Genomic DNA, 22,917 nt, shown 5'->3' with positions numbered 1-22,917 from the left:
CATTTTTTAACATAATTCCCAAAAAATCTCTTCTGGGGGATTTAGGAAACATTGCTAACACAGCCACTCATAGACAGCACTGTCAATTAACAATAAAAGATCAAAATTAGCGTGAAAAAGACACTAATTTTTGCATTTTTGTTTTATTGCTGCAGCAATTATACATTTCACATTACACTCCATAATTGACATGTTGACAAAAAATTAATTGGTGCAAGAAAAAAAAGTGTACCGTATATATACACATTTCTAAAGCAGTTCTTCAGAAGAACATTAAAGTAGATTTTTAGCTGAAGCTGTAGTCCTTCATCTTGAAGATTCATCTTGAACTTAAATCAATGCATTCATTCATCAAATCAACATAATCATCACTATGAGAGAAAAAAACAAAAAACATATATAGTAGGGGTGTAACGATGCACTCAGCTCACGATACGATGTGTATCACGATATAATGTTCACGATTCGATATGTATCACGATATTTGGAATAAAAATTGAAAATTAAACTGAAATGCAAATTTTACCAAGTAAACAATTTATGTATTTCTTTTGTTTTAACTTGTTAAACTGAACCTTCTTTAAGAAAATAAATTAAACAGGCCTGCCTCTGGAAAATAAAACAATTTAAAAACTTCTTAAAAATATTATTGAAATGACAAAGACAAAATTAAGGAACAATTTAAGTAAAGGTGCAAAAACATTAAGCTTTCTATTCAATTGAATTCAACAGTAAGAGCTTAAGGCTTTGCTTGGTCACTTGCGTTTTTTGTGTGTGCAAAAAAAATCCACATTTCCGGGTATTTAATTCATATTTAATTAAATTCATTTAGAGATATCTCTAATTACAATTGTGACTAGTCAAAACTCATTTAGAGATATCTGCAAATATTTTTCAATGGAAGTCAATGGAGGAATATGACTAGTCAAAATATATTTGCAGATATCTCCAACCTGATTTCGTACTAGTACAATTGTAATTGCAGATATCTCTAATTGTCATTCTGACTAGTCGAATTATAATTATGACTAGTCAAAATATAATTAGAGATATCTCAAAATATATTTATGGATAGTCAGAACAAAAGTTTAAATGCTAAAATGGTTTGCCATACGCGCGCATCTATCATCCGCCCTCTGTATTAACAGCTCACGGTCAGCTCACGTCATGTGTGATTTTGCGGCGGGAACATTATATGAAGACAGAATGATATTTTAGGGTGAATTGTACCTTATAAATACAGTATGTGACTCTTTCAACACCATTAGGAGGTATCCATGTCGCTGTGCAAAGTATGTAAATCACTGTGAAGACTTTAAAACTTAGGATGTTTGACCCAGTATGCGTGTCAAAAAGCGGACGAGTCTAAAGCAATGACTGTACAACCGAAATGTTGCCAGACGTCTGATTTTATGAGGATGGGCCGTCCTCTATTTCAGCTCCACTCATCTTGGTCTGCTTACATTACTGCTGCTGCAATCTGAACTCACGTGCGACAGCAGGTGGAACGTAGCTCACGTGCAAACAGCTCAACTAATAAGAGAAAACGGACGTCATATCGTAATAAAATCGTCATAACACCACGATGCATATTGTGACATTTTTGCATCGCAATAAATCGTACAACGATAAATCGTTACACCCCTAATATATAGGCAGAACTAAATTAATACCCAGGCCTCCAGGCTATACATTGAGATCTTATGAAGAAAAAGGATTAGCTGTGTAAGATACTGAACGTTGAATTATAACATTATTACCACAGACTCAGTAAACAGTCCTCTTCATGATACTCTGGAGAGTGAACATCTTGTATAATTAAAGCTAATAATCTTCAGTTTCTTGCACAGACCAATGATTATCCTTCATAAAATTGTCAGGAGTCACATGTATAATTGTAGTTTTTCCTGTATACTTTATTTATTTATTTTATTTTTTTTTGGAGTACAAAAGTGACTTGATTCGCATTTTATGAAATCCCCAAGGACCACGCTTTCAGCTGAAAATATTCTTATTGATTTTAATACAAGAAAAAAAAACCTACAGTTTATCTTAAATAGCCTGAGGTTGAACAAAATGCACAGTTCAGTAAACCCTCTTTTAAAAACGCAACAGAGCTGTATTAAAATCAAATGTACCTGAAGTTATTAGAAATAAAATAAACCGAAATCATTAATCATGAATTTACTTGCAGGGTTTTTTTTTCACACTTTAGGTTTATTTTTTTGGAAATCATTTTACAACTCCCATAGACAGTGCCATGCAGAGACCCTTCAAGGAGAGGTGCTCAATGTAGAGCTGGGGGTCGGGAGGTGTGGGGGGTATGATCGCGAAATACAAAGAGAGGGAGGGTGGGGGTAGGGGTGCTTGATCGCGAAGTGAAGTGCCTCTAGAGTAAAACAAGTGAGTTAATCCCATTTTTGAATCAATTTATCCAATCTAGATTTTTAGCTTAGCTTAGCATAAACTATTAAATCGGATTAGACCATTAGCATCCTGCTTCAAAATGGCTTTCAAAAAAGAATTGATCATTTTGATATATTATGCAGCACCTAGCAGTCTCCTAGCTAGGTAACTAGGTAATATACTCAAAAAAATGACTTTTGCTGCTTGTTTAAACTACCTATTTAAAAATGGGTTGAAACAACACAATTCTTCTGTTTTTTTATGTGCAACCAACATTTGTTAACACTATTAAGTTAACAATCTGTGTTGGGACAACATGAAGGAATTGTTGTGGAACCCAGCTTTTTCATAGTGTAGGTAAACTACTGTAGATAATATATTTGCGCCCGCTGCAGGAACAATATGGAAGCAAAGTTACTCGATTATAACTTGATTATCACAATGGGAACTTTTTAATTTCTGTTAATCTTCTTGGTAGACATTGTAACTACAGAAGGATGAAGCTTGAATAAAATTATCAAAACTCTTTAGTCATTTATGAGCATGATGCTAAAGCTATATGTTAATGAGCTATATATTAATAACTATCATGAACTAATAGTAATTACCATAGTATATATACACATATACTATTGTAATTACTATTAGTTCATGATAGTTATTAATGATACAACATTTTGTAGTGCAATTCAATAATAAAGACTTGTAAATATATATTACCTATTAAATTATCCAATTAATTGTATTTTTTTAATGCCTACTCCCACCTTAACCCTAAACCCTACAGTCACAGTGCTGTAAAAATATTAATTAATATTATATAGGGTCAATAAAAAATGCTGCTATATTAATGTGCATATCGCACTTCCAGACGGCTGCATATCTAATCTATACTTTACCCCATCAGAACCGGAGATCAGCTGAATTGATTCAAAAACTCTAGGGGAGTTGTAAAATGTCCAAAAACAAAAGTGGAGAGTTTTTAAAGGATTTTCATTTGTTCTGTGCTGTATTCCTTTATAAGAAGGCTCCACTAAAGAAGTTAAACACTAAAGAAGATATTCTGATATTCTGAATTGGAGCGTTCTTTAAAAGGATTTACCCTGTATACTCCTTCACATATTAGCAGAAGCGTTTGACCTCATAATCGTACCTGTTTGACACCTACACCTGCACTGCTGAGATTGTGTTGTTCTTTCTGCTGAGTCCAGCTTGTTCAGCGAAAGCGCTGGGCTTGTTCGCACGTCTGCACTTCTCCACTGCAGCTCACACACTGCAGGGCGGCAGAGCGATAGGCCTTCCACACCACAGCATCCCGACGGCACACCGTACCTCCACCTCTCTTCTCCTCTGCCTCATCCCTGTTGATGTCTCCAACGCAGACCCAGCCGCCAGACGTCCCAGAGCTGGAGCTGACGGCCCACTTCGAATGATCCTCTGTGGCCTTAAATGTGACCTTCTGGCCTGGGGAAATGAGGTCTATGTTGAGGACTTCCCAGTTTGGAGAGCAGTCCGAGGGCAGGATGCCGGTGGAGCGACGCCAGAACTGAACCAGCAGGTTAGACTGAAGTGTAGGAGCCACCCAGGAGTGATACAAGTCTGGATATGAGCAAAGACATTACAGAAAATATGTTCACACTTTACAATGCGCTTCCTAGTTTGGTTTCAGAGGGGTTTTTCAATATGTTTACATGGATAAAATTTCAGCAAAATCAAAAATAATAATAATTAATCTTACAGACTTTTCATACCATGTACAGTGGGCGAAATGAGTCATGTTTTTTTCCTGGGAATAATATTTCTATAAGAGCTGTTGACATGGAATTGAACCAGATTTTGGTAAAAACCCAAACATTACAAACATAAAAATAAAACCCAACAAAAATGTTTTCAGGATGTTTTCTGTCATCCTGAGGCCACCGGGTGCGAGGTCCCTTTCATCGCTGCTTGCAGCTTTGTTATTGTAACTCATGTTTCAGGTTTTTTTTGTTGGGTTTTATTTTTATGTTTGTACTGTTTGGGTTTTTACCAAAATCTGGTTCGATTCCATTTAAAACCTGAGAAAAATCACAAATTTATGCCAAACATTCTCCTATCAGGAGGTGGCCCTATGACTGTGACTCAATATTGGCATATAGATGTCTTCAGGAGAGCAAAATCATCGAACCATTGAATTTTCAGGCAGATTTGATACTGTTTGGCTGAGTTATAAGGCAAACTGCCTTCTGTCAGCAGGTGACGCCATGACTGTGACTCAGTATTGGCATGTACAGTAGATGTCTTCAGGAGAGGAATCTTATTGAACTTTAATTTTCAGGCACATCAGACATTGTCTGGCTGAGTTATAAGTATGTCCTGTTCCGTGGCGAAGCACTGAACTTTTTCAGTCGGCTACAAACACACCCTTTGAGGAAAACTCTAGATCTTCACCAATTAGCATAACAAAGGCCTTTGAACTAAACTAATGGAACATGGATTTGTTGTGATAAAATTTGTGGGAGGAGTTTGTTACACTGTAAAGTATGTAATTTCTTGTTGCCAGTAGGTGGTGCTATAACTAACTGGATATTGGCATGTAAACGTGTTCAGGTCAGGACTACGTGTGAATTTTGAGGCAGATTGGGCAATGCAATGCATGCCTGAGTTATAAGAACATACTGTTTTGTAGCGAATCGTCAAAGTTTGAGAGGCCGCCACAGACACACCCTTCGACAAAAACTTTAGATCTTCGCAATTTAACATCGCCAAGGCCTTTAGATAACAAAATCTAATTTTAATTTGATCTGATTAAATCCCTAGGAGAAATTCTTTAAAATACAACGCCTGTAAATTGCAAAAACAGCACTTTTCCGGCACTTTTCCAACTTCCTGTTGGGTTTTTGAGATTTTGCTCCAAGAGACTTTTTTGTAGGTATTGGCGTGTTTGAGGTGTGTGCCAATTTTCATGCATGTGTGTGAAACAAACGTGGCTCGGGGGCCAGTCCGTCAAATGTGCATAGGTGGCGCTGTCAAGTCATTTTGCAACACCCACTTCTGAAACCTAAAATAAACGTAAATTTTCGCCACTTCTGTGGTGTTTGCAAAGTTTTGTGAGTTTTCAAGCATGTTTAGACCCTCAAAATCGCAAGAAGAAGAGGAAGTAGAAATGGAGCAATTCCAATACGGCCTACGCACTGTTCTGGTGCTCGGTCCCTAATGAAATGACACAAGGAGAAAGTACTGAACTACTGAAATGCATTTAATACTTTAAAGACTTTTTTGGTAATGGCAGCTTAAAGATGCCTCTCATATGGAGAATGAAGTCACCTTCATGCTCAGGTGTGAGTATTTATGCGAGTGTAAAAATCTTGATGGTTCTTTGGGTCTCGTCTATCAAATCTGATCTTTATTTTGTATTTTCAATTGGGTTTTAAGGAGATTGGCTGGGCAATTATACAGCTTGATTTTCTTTCTCTGAAAGCATTTGAGAGTTTCCTTGGCTGTGTTTTGGATCATTGTCTTGCTGAAGTGTGCACCCTGGATTCTTCTTCATCATCCTGCTAACGCAGGTGTTGGACTAAAGCAGCTGATATTCATTTACACTGATGAAGGGCAGAGGATTGCTGAAGAACTACTGAGAGATTTTAGCTGCTGTCTGGGCTTTCACTCCCTTTCTTTGTGTGTTTTTTCCTGTGTCATTCCATTTTTATACACATAACTTTGTGTAACTTTATATATGGATTTATTTGGTTGTTCTCAACATCTGGTGAAAATTTCAAGTCAACATCACCTTTAGAAATATGCTTTTCATTTTTTATTCTTTTTGAGAAAAATGGTGACCCGTTCCCCCAACTGTATATACTGCTGCACTCAGATGATTTGAAGAGCTTCTATTATTACTTCCTAAAGTACTAAAAGCATCTGCTAAATGAATAAATGTAAATCCATGGTGAAAAAAACACTTAAGCTTTCTCATAATATTCATACCACCATCAGCTCTATTCTCACAGTGTCTGAAACAGTTCAAGGATCCAGTATCTCTAAACCCCGCCTTCTCCACTCTACTGGTCAGATGATAGGCCCAGTGTGTTGTGATTGGTTGACTGCTTGCATGTTGTTAACCAAACACCTGTTACGAAATCTAAATTTCAGCTCATTTTTAACACTTGTAAACAAACTTAAGAGGGAATTTCTTTGCTTTCCTGTCAAAATGAGCCAAAATGTTTCAGGCATCAAGTACAACAAGTGTTTAAGGAATAAAGCAGATGTTAATAGCTAAACAAATTTGCATGAAATAGTTTGTATGCAAATTTGCTTAAAACACCAAATTATCCTATACATTGTTTTAAGTGCAGCTGACGTGTCACTCGTATAGTTTAGAATGGGGAAAAGGTGCAACGGTCAATATGGCGAATGAAGCCCCACCTTCTACTAGAGAAGCCAATCAGTGATCGCTATAGACTGAGGATTCTATGGGGGGAGGGGCTTGGTGCATACGTGAGTTTCTGCAGATTTTATGTGATTTGAATGTTTAGAAATGAAACTAAAGAGACATGTTGTTTAATTTCATTGGCGATTTCTATTATAATAATTTATTCGTAAGCTTGGCAAGCAATTTTGGAGAATTTGATGGTTTCCTTTTTCAAACAAAACACCAGAGCATATTGCCTGAGAGGTGTTTCAAAGATGGCCGCCGAGTGAAATGGCTTGCCTTAAAGAGACTTTGTTAAACTAATAGTTGAGCCTAAAAATTTAAACATGTTGATAATTTATTTACCTCAGGTCATCCAACATTTTCATCAATAATGCATTAAAAAAAATGAAACTGCTGTCACAGTGTTTCATCTAATGAAAGCTCCCGATAATGATAAGAAACATGAATATTTCAGAGATCTCTAAAGCATATAATAATAAACTAGTTTTCATAAACTCACCTTTTCACACATTACAATAAGACTAGAACTATAAAAACATTTATTCAAGCGCATTGCTCACAAATGCACTTCTCACCCGCTCATCAGTTCGAATACAGAGCCGTTTCCTCACTTTAGCCACTGTTTGAGTTGCTGTTTCTTGCACAGACTGATCATTTCACTTTATAAGACCTCAGTGTATCATCAAGATTCACAAGTCTTAAAGGGATAGTTCACCTAAAAATAAAAATGTACTCACTATTTGTTCTCCTTTAAGTGGGTCCAAACCTTTATGAGTTTCTTTCTTCTGCTGAACACTAAAGTAGAAATTTGTAGAATGTCGGAAACCATTAACCATTGACTTTCATAGTAGGAAAAACAAATACTAAGGAAGTCAATGGTTATACAGGTATCAACATTTTTCTATGTTCAACATTAGAAATAATGTCAAAAAGGACTAATACAAGGAGAAGATGAATAAATGATGACAGAATTTTTCAGTTTGGGGTGAACTATCCCTTTAAGTGTGCAATTCTGACATGTTTTTACTGACATAGTCATGGTTACAATTAACTTGCATTATATGAATCACCAAGGAACACAATTTTTGCTAAAAGTTAATGTTGTACCAAGAAAAAAAGTCACCTAAATCATCAACAACCAGAAGAAGAATAAATTAAAGAAACATTTTCATTTTTAAGTAAAGCTGTGTGTATAAGTATATATAGTAAAGTATAGTAACCACACTGAAGTGAACTTTAACTCTGATAGCTGGACTGACAGAGTTTCAGTTTACTAGAACCTCTATGTTAAGCTGGACTGACACAACCTAGATTGCAAAAGTGCTATATAAATAAAGATGAATTAAATTGAAAAGTATAGTATAGTATAGTATAGTATAGTATAGTATAGTATAGTATAGTATAGTATAGTATAGTATAGCATAGCTTTTAACTTGGCATATGTTTCATGGGGAAAAAAAAACACACAAAAAAAGAGAGTCCCAGTAGTCAAATATGTGAATCTAGCACATATTTGAATAGAAAAAGCTTTTTTTTTTTTTAAATGACATGACCTAACAGATTTGCTTAACAAATAAGCTAAATGCTCAACTCTAGATCAATTTACATTTGACTAGCTTGTATTATTAAAGCATCTCTTACACCATTATTTCAGTGTTAAAAAGGATTCTTACCATTTGCAAACGATGCACCTTTTGCAAAGCTGATGAACTCCGTTTTAGCCAGTGAGAGGAGTGAGATGCTGCGATTGGACGGGGAGGAGGAAGTGTTGTCCCATCTGTCCAGTGTGTGTTTACAGAGCTGAGCCATGGCAGGAACAGCAGTGGCCAGTGAACCAGGGATGCTGCAGTCGAAGATGTGAGGCTGATTGATTTTCAGCTGCTCACCTGCAGAAGATACAGTTAAAGTCAGAATTATTAGCCCCTAGTATAATTTCTGAGTAACGGAGAGAAGATTGTTTTCAACACATTTCTAAACATATTAGTTTTAATAACTGATTTCTAATGACTGATTTATTCTATCTTTGCTATGATGACAGTAAATAATGTTTGACTAGATATTTTCAAGACACTTCTATACAGCTTAAAGTAGCATTTAAAGGCTTAAATAGGTTAATTATGATAACTAGTCAGGTTAGGATAATTAGGCAAGTTATTGAATAATGATGGTTTGTTCTGTAGACTATCGAAAAAATCTATAGCTTAAAGGGGTTAATAATTTTGATCCTAAAATTGGCTTTTAAAATAAAGTTAAAAATTGCTTTATTCTAGTCAAAATAAACAAATAAGACTTTCTCCAGAAGAAAAAATATTTTCAGACATACTGTGAAAATGTCCTTGCTCAGTCAAACATCATTTTGGAAATATTTAAAAATTTAAAGGGGGCTAATAATTCTGACTTCAACTGTACATGGCAACACTTGTATTACTATTGAATATATAATTTACAATCATAACTGTTTCTTAATAATCATGCAATGTACAAAAAAATATATCCTATATGTCCTATAAAATATTTCCTGAATTGAAACTTTCTCTAATATAATTTAAAATTATACATTATATATGCACATATATAGAAATATACATTCAATATAAATATATGTTTTATCATCTAAATATTCTTACACAGGTTAATAAAATTCATTGCATTGTTGTTGTTAATTTGTTGTTGTTGTCATTGATACTATTATAACTGTATTATTATTATTATTAATAATAATAATATTTTTTATTATTTTAATACAGAATTTATTACACAATAATAAAATTATATTACAGGAAAATATAAGCTTTCCATAGGAATTATTTTTGAAGGTATTAATAAAATTTAAATATTGACATTAACATTGTGGCGAAGCAGTGGCGCAGTAGGTAGTGCTGTCGCCCCACAGCAAGAAGGTCGCTGGTCCTGAACCTCAGCTCAGTTGGCGTTTCTGTATGGAGTTTGCATGTTCTCCCTGCCTCCGTGTGGGTTTCCTCCGGGTGCTCCGGTTTCCCCCACAGTCCAAAGACATGCGGTACAGGTGAACTGGGTAGGCTAAATTGTCCGTAGTGTATGAGTATGTGTGTGGATGTTTCCCAGAGATGGGTTGCGGCTGGAAGGGGATCCGCTGCGTAAAAACTTGCTGGATAAGTTGGCGGTTCATTCCGCTGTGGCGACCCCGGATTAATAAAGGGACTAAGCCGACAAGAAAATGAATAAATGACATTAACATTGTTTTTATTGACAAAATGTATATTTTTAAATAATAGTAATACTTAAGCTAAATTTCTTACAAATAACTCAAATTATATTATTTGAAAATGTATGAAATTATTATAAAATATAAATTAAGTATAATCGGCATTTTAAGTATGTATGTCTTGTTGATGTGCCTTCAGGAACAGGATTTGTTAAATGGCACACTGCTTAATGTTATCAAAGAGTGCTGATAATAATTCTGTGGTTTAGAGCACAACACTGAATGGACCTGAAGAGCAGCACAGTGAGAGGTGTTGTCACTATGGTTACTCTAAAAGTCTCTATGGCAACTGCATCCCATACATATTTTGTCTTTAGAAATGACACATGAAAAGGTTAGTTGAATGCATATCAAGCAAACTTTCCAATATCAAATGTATCGATAATAAAATATTATAAACAACGTGGTTTCATATTTCTGCAGAAATGATGCACGTTTCATTAGTTCAAAAATCATACGCAAACTTCAGCAGAGTGCACAACACTGATGCATGGTTTGTGTGTCTCAGCGTTTTCTACCCAAGTCCCTAAAAAATAGTTTCTGTCTAGGTTTTTTCTCGTTCACTGTTGTCATTTGGTGAAGTTTGTTCCTCGCCACTGGCTTGCTTGGTTGAGACTTGTGTTTGGACTTTCAGCACTGAAATTTAAATCACACTGAATTAGGGTTGGGCGATGTCAACCAATTTGGCATTGTACAATGTCTAATGTGAAAAATTGCAATGAATGATGGGATCGTCGTCGTAGGCGGTGGTGAATTAATTATATATGAATAATTAATTCATTCATAATGAATGAATTATTTGTAGTCTACCGTTTAAACTACCTGACCTGCATAGTCTTTGTTTTACCCATAACCAAATAATAAATAAATAAGGATAAGTTACACACAAATTACCACCATCAATCACTTTTTCCGTGGGACTCTGGCATGAATAGGCAGAGTGATCTGTGTTGTTATAATGGCGTCGACAAACTTGGTTGGTAAAAAAGGTGCACAACCTACAGCAACCAACAATATCTGAGGTTTTCACTAAAAGTACAAGCATGAAAGCGAAAGATTGAAGCAGTGTACTGACTCAATGACATATTACCTGATAGATTCAAGACCGAAGAGTCGCTAAAAAGAGACAAGATTAATTAAATATGACATTTAACAACTATAGTGAGGCACGAACCAGCGGTACAACCTTGATAAACTGTCTGACGTGCACTGCCCTCTGGGGTTTTGTGCTCAAACCCCTCGCTGGGCTGACTGCTGGAGCTCGGACGTGTACGTACGCGTATGACTGAGTGTGTGTTAAGTGATGTGCATTTTCAGTGGTATAGTGTAGAAAGAGGGCTTTTTTTAGAAATGCTAGATGAAACACTTGGGAACCCTTATAACCCCTGTGGAAGCCCTTGGGAACAACTGTGGTCGGAACCCCCTGTGCAACCCCCTTAAGTCTGTATTTTTCACGAGCTGGTTGCTGCTGCTACGGGGGTGGGGCAGAGGATTGCAATGCCGGCTTAGCATCGTGATGTCTATCGGCCATTGGCGATGGACGATGACATCATCTATCGACCCAAACCCTACACTGATCTGAACTAAAATGAACTTCGACTCTGAAAACTGGACTACCACAGTTTCAATTTACTAGAACTTCTGTTACACTGCTTTAACACAATCTACACTGTAAAATCGCTTTACAAATAAACATGAATTAAATTAACTGGAAGTAAAGTCCGTATGAACCGGAAGCTGCAACCTTTTTTTCCGTATTGTGGTGCAGTTCTTAGAGAAATGGAATATTAAATTAGAAAACAGTGGGTGTGGCTTGTTTTTTCTGCTATGAGCTGATTGGATGTAGTAAAGTAGGCATTTCATTCAGAAAGATCGGGAAAAGATTTTTTTTATGAAAGTAAATACAGGAGTAGTTAAAGCCACCAAATATAAAATGGGACCAATATTTTAATTTTGCTCCTTTATTTTAGTGAAAACTGTGGTAGGCAATGAGAAGGCTGGACCAGTTGTAAAAATCATTTTTAAACTGACAAATAGAGGCATACATTAATATTGCATAAAACATGGCATGCATAACATTTTGTATTAATGCATGTGCAATATTTCCCCATGTTATTGAAAACCTTATTATTAAAAGCACTGAATCATACCTATGGTCTGAAAGCGCTCGAACGGATATGTGACACAGATGAAGTTCTGGCCATTACTTATGCCTGAAGTGGGGTAAGAAAACTGGCCCTCAGATTTAGGAGGAGGGAAATGAGGAGTGCTGTGGACCAACCAGAAGCCCTGCTCTTTATCAAAGACGACAACTCCTGAAACACAGTAAAACAATATGTACATTTACATCTCATAAATAAAATGTGTTTTGTGTTTCATTAGCTAGGTTTCTATTCAAAGATGCGTTTGCGCAAAACTGCAATATGGCACGATACATTTGCAAATAAAGCACAGTTTCAATCCAATGAGTCAAAGACAGGGGTCACCAATCTCGGTCCTGGAGGGCCAGTGTCCCTGCAGGGTTTAGCTCCAAGTTGCCTCAACACACCTGTAAGGATGTTTCAAGTGTACCTAGTAAGACCTTGATTAGCTTGATAAGGTGTGTTTGATGAGGGTTGGAGCTAAAATCTGCTGGACACCTGCCCTCCAGGAACAAGTTTGGTGACCACTGGTCAAAGAGAACAAAATCATCCCTTCCTGATAAACTAGCACCAAATAACAAAAGAAAAATGGAATTTACTGTGGTCGGAGAAATAAATGTGGGTCTTTTTCTTATATAATAAATTAACTTTGCCTCAGAAGATGAAAACAAAATACAATGAATGAACGGTGGCTTAAAGAAGCTTTTTAGGAGTGGAGACACTTAAGAAAGTTCTAGAGGTAATAATACTGATCCACTTTGATTACAGACTTTGGCTGAGGGATTTCAGAAGGACCAAAACAATAGAGAATTGCACATAATCATTTGCAAGGATGTACAAAAGCATTTGCAACTTGATGAAAGGAATGAGAATCTGCTTTTTTTAAGCGCAAAAGTGACAATGATCCGGGCCCGGTTTTTCAAAAGTAATCCACTAGGATTTTAGATAAGGGATTGGATCAAATCTTAAAAATGTGTTTTTCAAAAGAAAAGACAGATTCCATAATCGGATTAGATCACGTAATCCAATCTTGGTTTTGAACCGGATCAAACCTTTAGTTTGGGTTTTTCAGACCTTTTTTGTAGGATTTGGATCACTTTGATACAAAAATTCTGGATTAAACTGATCCCATCAGTAGGGTGGATTCAGAGTGGATTTTATGCCCAAAATGTATTGAAAACTTAAAAAATGTATCAAGTAATACTATATTTGGATCATGCAGTATCTTACAAGATATCCTATTTATTCATATGGTTTTAACTGTATTTGTTTATCCGTCAGGCTACAGTGATTAGGTAGGCTTTAACGTATTCAGCCTTTTCAGTATAGGCCTACAGCAAAGTAGAAAGAGTTTGGCCTCATAAAATAAATCCCCCGATCAGCTGTCAAAATTGACCAAAAACAAAAAATTTTATTCTTTCACTAATTGATGTATATATATATATATATATATATATATATATATATATATATATTCATCACAATGGAAAATATTTTTGTTTTTAGAATATTTATTAGTGATGCATGTAATGATTACAGAATAATAAAAAAAGCAAAGAATGACAATCACTTATATTTGAAATCACTTTCAACAATTGCAAAGAGACTGAAAGGGCAGAAGCACAGCTTCATCTGGCAGAGAAACAACTGACTCTGACCAAACTGCAGCGAACCAAGGCCAGACTCGAGATTCGCCTCCTAAAGACTTTGCTCAGTCAAGCTGGTCTCTCCAAATCAGATGAGGAAGTCTGAAATTGCTGTGGAGTTTTTGACATGAAGTCTTTTTTTAAATTCAATACATCAATATTTGAAACTTGTTATAAATATCCTCAATGTACAGTGTTTGTGTTGAAGGTCTCAGATGAGCGGACTGCTGGAAGAGGATGGGGTGGGGTTTTTCTTGTTTTTAGTTTTGTTTTTAAATGTGAGCGTTTTCATTTTAAATCAAAATAAAAAAAGTTATATTGACCCCGCACTGTCTATTCTACTTGTTGCTCTTTACATATCTATAGTTCTACATAGTGATTTTTAGTGATCCTGAAAAGTTACTATCTGGATCAGACTGATCCAATCAGTTGTTGCTATGAAAAACTGGCTCAAAAAGTAAGTTGGACTACATGATCACGGATCACAAAAAAAGGATTACTAAATCCGGATAAATTTTATCCAGATTAAACCGTTTGAAAAATCGTGCCCTAAAGATTGAACAGGTAGTTTTGAGAATTCTGATCTGAGAATGTGAGAAATGTACCAAAGCCACAGAGAAAACACGTAATCGCTTTAATAACACTTCGCTAATAGTTCAATCGCACCTTTAGTGTGGCCACAACTCCTGCTTGCACCTTCAACCTGCTTTTGTTTTGGTGGCTGGTCATTATATAAGATGTATCCAACATCACCTCCCTGGAAGAAAAGTTAAAGTTTAGAGCTTCATAAAAAACACTGCGTGACATAGAAGATGATACACCCTATGAGGAGCATGTGATCTAAGGCACGAGTTCCTCTTTTATTATGAAATAAGTGTGTGGATATTAAGCCATAAATACACTTTTGAGTTTCAGTTTGAGAGTGAATCTTGCTGTATGTGTGTGTACATTTCAAAGGCACGTTATTAGATTAGTCAATTTACTAGGGGTCTGACACTTTTAGATGCGACTATAAATTGAAATTGATTTTTAAAAGACGTATGATTAAACCTTGTGATGTAAATGCAATCGCAGCAGTTGTAATACTTCTGCAAAAATATGCAAACTACAGAACGAAACAAGCCGAGTAAGCTTCTCTTAAACAAGCCAGAAAATTACTGATAATGAAAAAAATATATGTTGCGGAAAGAAGAACTAAGGCTTGTTTAGTCTTAGCTGGACATTTGATTTTTAGGGTATGTTTAGCCCACATCATTATATCCTTAACTAGAAATGGCAAAAAATAACTTTTAACGTAAAAAATACATTTTAAAAATGATATCAATTTTTCAAAACAATAATAATAATTATTATTAGCACTACTTAAACTATAATAATGTAATGAAAACATTGATGGCGTGCTCATGTGTTTTATATGTTCATTTTACGAGAATGGTAAGGAGCAGGGCTAATTACTTTGTCCCGGCCCTCTAAATAGTGTGACCAAGACATCAAAAATAAAGTCATCAATAAGTCGAAAAACGGCTGCTATAGTTATGAAGTGACGCGTGTCTGTTCAATACAGCAGAAGCTGTAGGTGAAGGCAGCGCAGAGCGTGAGTCACCTGACATAAAGCGAGTGGTACCAGCAGCCGAAAACGTTTGGATACTTAATCTTAAAGGCTTATTAACGCCACGTTTCTGTTGCATGCAACGAAACTGCTGCAACTAAACAAAGTTATGGCATCTGTGCGCTAGCCTAAAATTCAGAGCTTATACACCAGGGCTAATACGCATGCTCACAGGATTAACCACAGCCATTCACATATTGAGTAGAAAACATCTCACACCGTAGCGGTGAGAGTTGTGTGTGGCTTTCAGTGGCATGTAAACAAAAGATATGTAAGAAAAATTATTATAAATTATTAAAATGATTAAGTATATATGAACGCACATGATAACAAGTGTTCATTTAAATACTTAGCTAATATAAACCTTAAATTTACATTAGACGTGATAACTGTGAAACCATGATTATTCTTCAGACTATATAATGGTACAACCAAAATCTATAATTCTTGCATTCATAATTGTTATGCAGTTTAAAACATTCGGAACCCCGGAAGGGACGTAGTGGAGGAGAAAAAAAAATTGGCTGGGTGAAAAAAAAATAATGGGTCAAAGAAAAAAAATGGGTGGGAGGAAAATATATATTTCTAAGTTTTTGCGTTCTCTCGCAAAGTTTTGCGTTCTCTCACAAAGATGTTTTGCGTTCTCTCGCAAAGATGTTTTGCGTTCTCTCGCAAAACTGTTTCTCCACAAACACTTCCTGTTCACTTCACTCCCGTTAACCCTCCCGTTTTTGCCGAAATTCTCCCGTATTTTACCATTCTATCCCACTTACTTTACATTACTGTGCATCGATCGTCGCCTTTCATATGCTACCTCTGAACCAGTAATGCATGTATAAGCGCTGACTGACAGACGAGCTCCATAAAATAAACTGATTCCAGATCAGCGTCTGTACGCGCCATTTACAGAGGAGCACAGAGGAGCGGGTGTTTGTTTAAACAAATACACTGAATTTGTAAACATCTCCGTCCAGAATGTTTTATTGTAAACAGCTTATTTTCTCTTAAATGAGCACAAACCCTTTCTAAAGTATGGACTGCTTTCATTATTGATCTGTGCATTCTTACAGAGACACCTCTGTTATCAAACTAAACAAAACATGAGATTCATTGCTGCTCACTTGTTTGATAACAGAAGTGTCCCTTTAAATGGCGCGTACAGACGCTGATCTGGGATCAGTTTATTGTACGGAGCCTGTCTGTCAGTCAGCGCTTATACATGCATTCGCTGGTTAAGAGGTTGCAAAGTGAAAGGCAACGATCGACACACAGATTTAATGTAAAGAAAGTGGGGTAGAATGGTAAAATATGGGAGAATTTTGGCAAAAATGGGATTGTTTACATGAGTGAAGTGAACAGAAAGAGTTTGTGGAGAAACAGTTTTGCGAGAGAACACAAAACATCTTTGCGAGAGAACGCAAAAACTTTAAAATATATATTTTCCTCCCACCCATTTTTTTCTTTCACCCATTATTTTTTTTTTCACCCAGCCAATTTTTTTCTCCTTCACTACGTCCATTCCGGGGTTCCGTAATACAACATATGAATGTGTCTGAATGAAGAAGAAGCCTATTTAAGCAACGCACTGCTTTTGTTGTGCTTTGAAAAACAACATTTGCCACATTGTACAATGCACTGATATAGTTTCAATATATACAATATATAATCATTTAAATGTAGAAAAAACAACAAAGTGGGGGTCTTTAAAGAGCAAAAATACAACATATGAGCTCTTGTATGCTGTTGTGCCATCACTCATATTGCAAGTCATATCTCTCCCGCCCCTCATTTGGATTGCTTTTCATAAACTGGCCCCCATGACAAACTAATTGAATAGCCCTGGCGTAGAGTTTCTTTACAAAGTAGCATCACCAGTTTCTGTCATGCCATGAATAATACAGTGTTTTCAATCATCTTCACAGATTTGTGTGAAGAGAGATCATTAGAGTGCCATCTGTACACGAAAATTGTCAATAATGCAAATGAAGAAGCTTTTTTGTTTGACAGTACATATAAACATACCATTAATTTAGCACAGGTCAGCCTGATTTCACCAGGTAGGACATGTTCCTAGATTAACATCTATGTTGATCCAGCAACAGCATTCCAATCAGCCAATCAGAACTAAAGGATATGTTTACCATTTATGGACTAAGTTTAGGCTTACGGTTAGATTTATGCACGTCTACATGATTGTTACCCAACTATTATTCCCCTCTGGTTTTGGGAATAATTTACAGTCATGGTTGGGTGTAGGGGTAGGAAATAGGTCTGCATTACATTTTCAAATAAAAAATTGAAGGATCGACTTAGATGTTAATCCAGCATTGCATCAAAATCATGATGTGCTTCAGCATACAGCTTTATATAATGACAGTTATGTTGTGCGAGGGTGAAGTGTACCTCATATAAAGGCCCTACTGTTCTGCCAACCGCACTTTGGGTATCATTAACTAAAGTCGTCCCATCTGTCCATCCTTCACTCTCTACATCCATGAAAAGATACTTCAGTCCCTCCTCCAGAGGTGTATGATGCTCGTGTGGGAGTTTGTACAAGTAATACCTGGAAAAACACAGACAACAGAATATGCTTTGCTTTATTGATTACATACTTTTTAAGTATACTTGTTTCAATTAAATAAATGTCTATCAGTGCATGTTTAAACTAACTATTCAAATAACCGCCTTACAGATAGGTTGATTTTATTTAATAATGCTATGGTTTTAAGCAGTGTACACATACAATATGTTACTATGCTATGTGTGCTGTGAATTAGATTTTTTAAAATATTGCTTATTTTACTATTATTATTCACATCTAAAGTTTTAAATATTTTATATTTGTCTTAATTTCTTTAGTAGTAGTAGTAGTAGTAAACTTTATTGTCCTTGACAGGAAATTTGTTATGGGCATCACCATATTGCTGTAGACATTCCATAAAAACAAACAATAAAAACAATACAAAATAGTTACAATAATTATAATGCTAATTAAGATAAACTCTTGTTAAGTAAACTGAAACAGGTACAAAGGATCTCTTATATAAGTTCCACACTATGGGACTATATATCTCTTACCAGAGGGAATCAGTTCATAATTTGGACACAAAAAAGGAGTTGAATTATTCAGAATCCTTTCCATTTGATTGAGGACACAATTCTCATATAAAACTTGAGGATTAAAATATTCATCATGCCCAACAATTTCCCATGCTGTCTGTAAGAGATGCATCAACTTAGATTTACACTGTACAGATAGGTTGGCAAACTACACTGTGATACCATATCTAACAATGCTTTCAAGAACAGCTTTATTTATTTCAATCTTTTTTTATTGGTCTTTTGTATGTAAATACATAAATGGAAAATTAAATACATAAGAACATGACATAAGAATAGCTGGATACAGATGGGAAAAAATAATAAAAATAATAATAATGAATAAAAATAAATAAATAAAAATAATAAAAATAAAATAATATAAATAAATAATAAATAAATAAACTAAAAAAAAACCTTCTGATAAAATGGTAAATGTTACAGGTTGCCAGCACCAGGTGTAATAGGCAGGCCTTTTATGTTTCCGTTTTTTAATGTATTTCCTTTATTTATAAATTCCTTTTATCAAGAAAGGAATCCCAAGTCTTATTAAAGGAATCCAGTGAAGGTGAATATTTGAAGGCGATTGCAAGCAGAGCTCTTATCTGGAAAGAAATTAGCCCAGAACAGCTTTATAAAACAACATCATGAGCTTCTTGTTAACTCCAAAAATACAATCTCTGGTATAAACAAGAACAACCCCACTCAATGTGTGTTTTCCATGTAAAAGAACTATCAATGTAAATGCCCAAGAACTTATAGGTCTCTGACTGAGTGATAGGATTTGTCGTGTACAACCACTTGACGATGGTCATCTACACACTTTGGGTCAAATACCATCTCTTCAGTTTTCTTAGAATTTATCTTTAGCTTGTTTTTATCATGCTAATCAACAAACCGGCTAAATTCTGACTGGTAGATACTAATAAATTCTGACTGGTAGGACTAATATCCTCATTCTCATAAAGTAAACTTGGTATGGCTGTAATTATAAAAATAAATAAAAAAAATCTGTGAAAGCTTACTTGAACATTCATTTGTAAAAAGTGTAAAAAGAGTAGGTGAGCTGACACAGCTTCTTTTCATCTGAACGGATATTTTAACCTTTACAACCAGAGTTCTATTTGTTAAAAATGAGAAATACTGTACCTTTTACATATGCATGGGTTTATATACAGCTATTCCATCTTTTCAATTAACAAATGAGGTTGAATCGTATTAAAATTAGAACTAAAATCAATTTAAGACTTAATTTAATTAAATTTAAGACACTTAGCTGATAATCTATTAAAGCTTGTTTGGCATGCTGTTCCGGGAGTGAGCCCTGAGCTCAAGGGATCCTCGAGCCCGGGGCTTCTTCCCGTTCGTAGAGCAAGAGGGGAGCTTGAGCTCGGTGGATCTCAGAACCCCCGGCTGCGGTAGCTAAGGGAACACTTGAGAAAAGGGGCTAGACAAGTGCTTGATTGTTATGCATGATGTATATCTTTGGATGGTGGGAGGAACCCAGAGAACCTGGGGAAAACCCACGCGGACACAGGGAGAATATACAAACTCCACACAAAAATGCCTACCGGCCTGGCAGGACCAGAGCCGGCAGTGTTCTTGCTGTGGGGCTCACAGTGCTAACCACTGGGCCGCCGTGCCACCTGATCAATGGTAAAGGAGGAGAATTGGGGAGGAAGGGAGGTTTCTTCCAAATTAAGATAAAATGGACTGAAAACTGTGGTTGTTTATAGTAGCTTAGGGCTCATGTGATTGGAAGATAATGATTAGCTAATACGAGACTGGCCGTGATCAATCAAAAGCACGTGATCCTCTCAAAATTAGTTTATAAATAAACTTCACTAAAAAGCAGCCGAGCATAAGCTCTAGGATTATCTAAGTGCTTCAGAATCAAGTGCAAGATACTATTAACTGCATCTTCAGTACCTCTACCTTGCCTGTAGGCAACCTGTAAAGGATCTAAATAGCTAGCAACTTCTGATTTAAACATGGACACAACACATTTCTCAAAACATTTCATAATTACAGATGTTAATGCCACGGGTCTAAAATCATTATACTCTGAGGGCCTCACCATCTTGGGAACAGGTACAATTAATTAATGATTTTTTTCCGCAAACTGGGAACAATGCCTAAGACTAAGGATTTTATTAAAATATGGGAACCCGAGTCAGTTCATCAGCACAACATTTAACAGTTTATGGAAAAATTCCACTTGGACCTGCAGATTTATTAGAGCCAATATGTTTAAAATTAAAATTAAAATGCTTAGGATCACACAGTGGCCTATCATAAGAAACACCTTTAAAAGACATTGCATCAGAACTGTTCTCTGGAGTATATTCACAATTCTCAAATCTTAAGAAAAAGTAATTTAACTCATCACAGTCATCACAGAAACATTTAGCTATAACTCATATTTTTATATCTAAAAAGGTCTGTGCTTTTACATCTTATTATACCCCATAATTTAGATTCTTATTACTATATTAATATTATATATTAATATTATAATACTAATATATATATATATATATATATATATATATATATATATATATATATATATATATATATATATATATATATATATATATATATACCTTTTTTAAGGTCATGACAGGTGGATGTATAAGCATTTCACTCCATATCCTACGTTGTTTGACTATTTGAAAACAAAAATGAGGCTTTTACATTAATACATTGAGGTCAAACTATATGAGGTCATGCAATGGCTTAAACGATTGTAATGATTTTGGAGCCTTGTGCTAACTTTGGGGGCTTTTTTTGTTTGTTATGTTATAGTTGTTTCAATTTACTTTTAGACGCGCAACCACTTTGAGCATTTTCCAGTGGTGTTTTTACTTTCATAGTTTTAATAATAATAATAATAATCACTGTAAACCATTCAAAAGTTCAGGGTCAGTAAGAATTAAAAATGTTCTGAAAATGGTATATGCTCAGTCGTCAGTGCCACATGATTCTTCAGAAATTATGTTAATATGCTAATTTGATGTTCATTAACATTGTCAATTTTTTAAACGTTTATTGTGCTTTTTTGTTGCACAATTGTTGATACATTTTTAAGAAATGAAGTGCAAAAAATATTTGTTTCTAATCTACTTGTTAATATAAAAGGCTTACATTGTCCTTTTAGGATATGCAGCATTATGACTTCAAGATATGACATGTAAGGTATGAAAAAAATAAAGAATTAAAAATAAAACATACTACACTGATTGAACAAAGATGGAGTGCCTTCAAGATCATGCATGTACAATATTGTGTATTTTCATGTGCATTTAAATATATACAAACCAGTCAACAGGTTTCCCTTGATCATTATAACATGAGATGGAGGAAAAGGCTCCTCTTGAGGCATGGAGGAGGAGCAGAACATGAAGAAACATGATGGAAATCCGCGAAAACCTGAAACACTACAACAGTTTCTTCTGTCACTCAAGAGATACTCAATGTTTAAAGACAATAATACTCCTTCAGCAAGTTTACAGTGTTAAGCTGCACGGTAACAGTCTTTTAACTATATTATGTCAGTAAATGTTTACTGTTACGCGTTATATTTGCTTATGGTCTAAATCTGTAACTTAACATAGCTGATGATAATGACGGTCGCTATTTACATATTAACAGAAATCTTAAGTTTACCTTCGAGGGGCAGGAACTCTGCTGAGCCTAAACTGTAAGGAATAATATCAGTTCATCCGGACTGAAACTTTAAAATCCTCATGTTGTCACATGAAGCAGGTTCATTGGTTTTAAAGGTAGAAGTAAAAATGAATGCAGCGGCACTCTTATTTATTCACAATGGGTGGGGTTTGGTAGACGTTATTTTATTTATTATTCTTATATTTAATTATTACTTGAACTATCCGCCTTGCGTAGTTAATTCAAAGTCTATTACAGTTTAATCAGTGTTTAATATCGTCGATAGCGCTGCTAAAAAACCCAACTAGTAAGATTTGTCACGTGGGATATGTTACTTTTATCATTGTTGTTTAGGAAGAACCAATCACAGTCGAACATGGTGACATCTTGATATAATTAAAAATAATATATTTATATCAACTGTGGAGGGGAATTACATTATTAATGACAGAAGCATATTCTTCAAATCAATGTATTTAAAATGTAATAACGTTTTACTGCAGAAATGTCTATAACCAAGTCAAAAACTATACTTGAATATGAATTGTGTTCAACGGAGTAATAGGTGATATGAGCCTCAGAGCGCCTCCTGAAGTATGACTATTTCTGTGCTATTAACTTAAATATAACGAAAACATAAACATACGATAACCGAATCAAACACCGGAAATCATTTCGTCAAAACTGCT

At 35.3% G+C, this 22,917-nt stretch overlaps 1 protein-coding gene and 1 long non-coding RNA gene across 3 annotated transcripts; one reads left to right on the top strand and one right to left on the bottom strand.

Annotated features, from left to right (window-relative positions):
• The first annotated feature begins 72 nt into the window (after positions 1-72).
• On the top strand, positions 73-4,001 carry LOC147840413 (uncharacterized). The gene is made up of 3 exons (XR_015512232.1): positions 73-402; positions 1,656-2,195; positions 2,253-4,001. It is a non-coding gene; the product is annotated as an uncharacterized LOC147840413 (long non-coding RNA).
• On the bottom strand, positions 1,920-22,352 carry dnase2 (deoxyribonuclease II, lysosomal). Of its 2 annotated transcripts, XR_015510089.1 has the most exons (8): positions 22,229-22,352; positions 21,881-21,999; positions 17,864-18,023; positions 14,518-14,608; positions 12,215-12,379; positions 8,494-8,706; positions 2,242-4,005; positions 1,920-2,187 (listed from the first exon to the last, which is right to left on the bottom strand). XR_015510089.1 is itself a non-coding variant. In NM_001114738.1 (7 exon segments), coding segments are annotated over 6 exon segments (1,104 nt in total). In that variant the 5' UTR covers positions 21,973-21,999; positions 22,229-22,293; the 3' UTR covers positions 3,415-3,622.
• Positions 22,353-22,917: the final 565 nt, after the last annotated feature.

The sequence above is a fragment of the Danio rerio genome, chromosome 16 (assembly GCF_052040795.2).
Source record: "Danio rerio strain M-AB ecotype USA chromosome 16, GRCz13ab, whole genome shotgun sequence".
In the NCBI taxonomy this organism is placed as follows: Eukaryota; Metazoa; Chordata; class Actinopteri; order Cypriniformes; family Danionidae; genus Danio; species Danio rerio.
The sequence above is the reverse complement of the archived record's forward strand: the minus strand, read 5'-3'. Positions and strand labels throughout refer to the sequence as shown.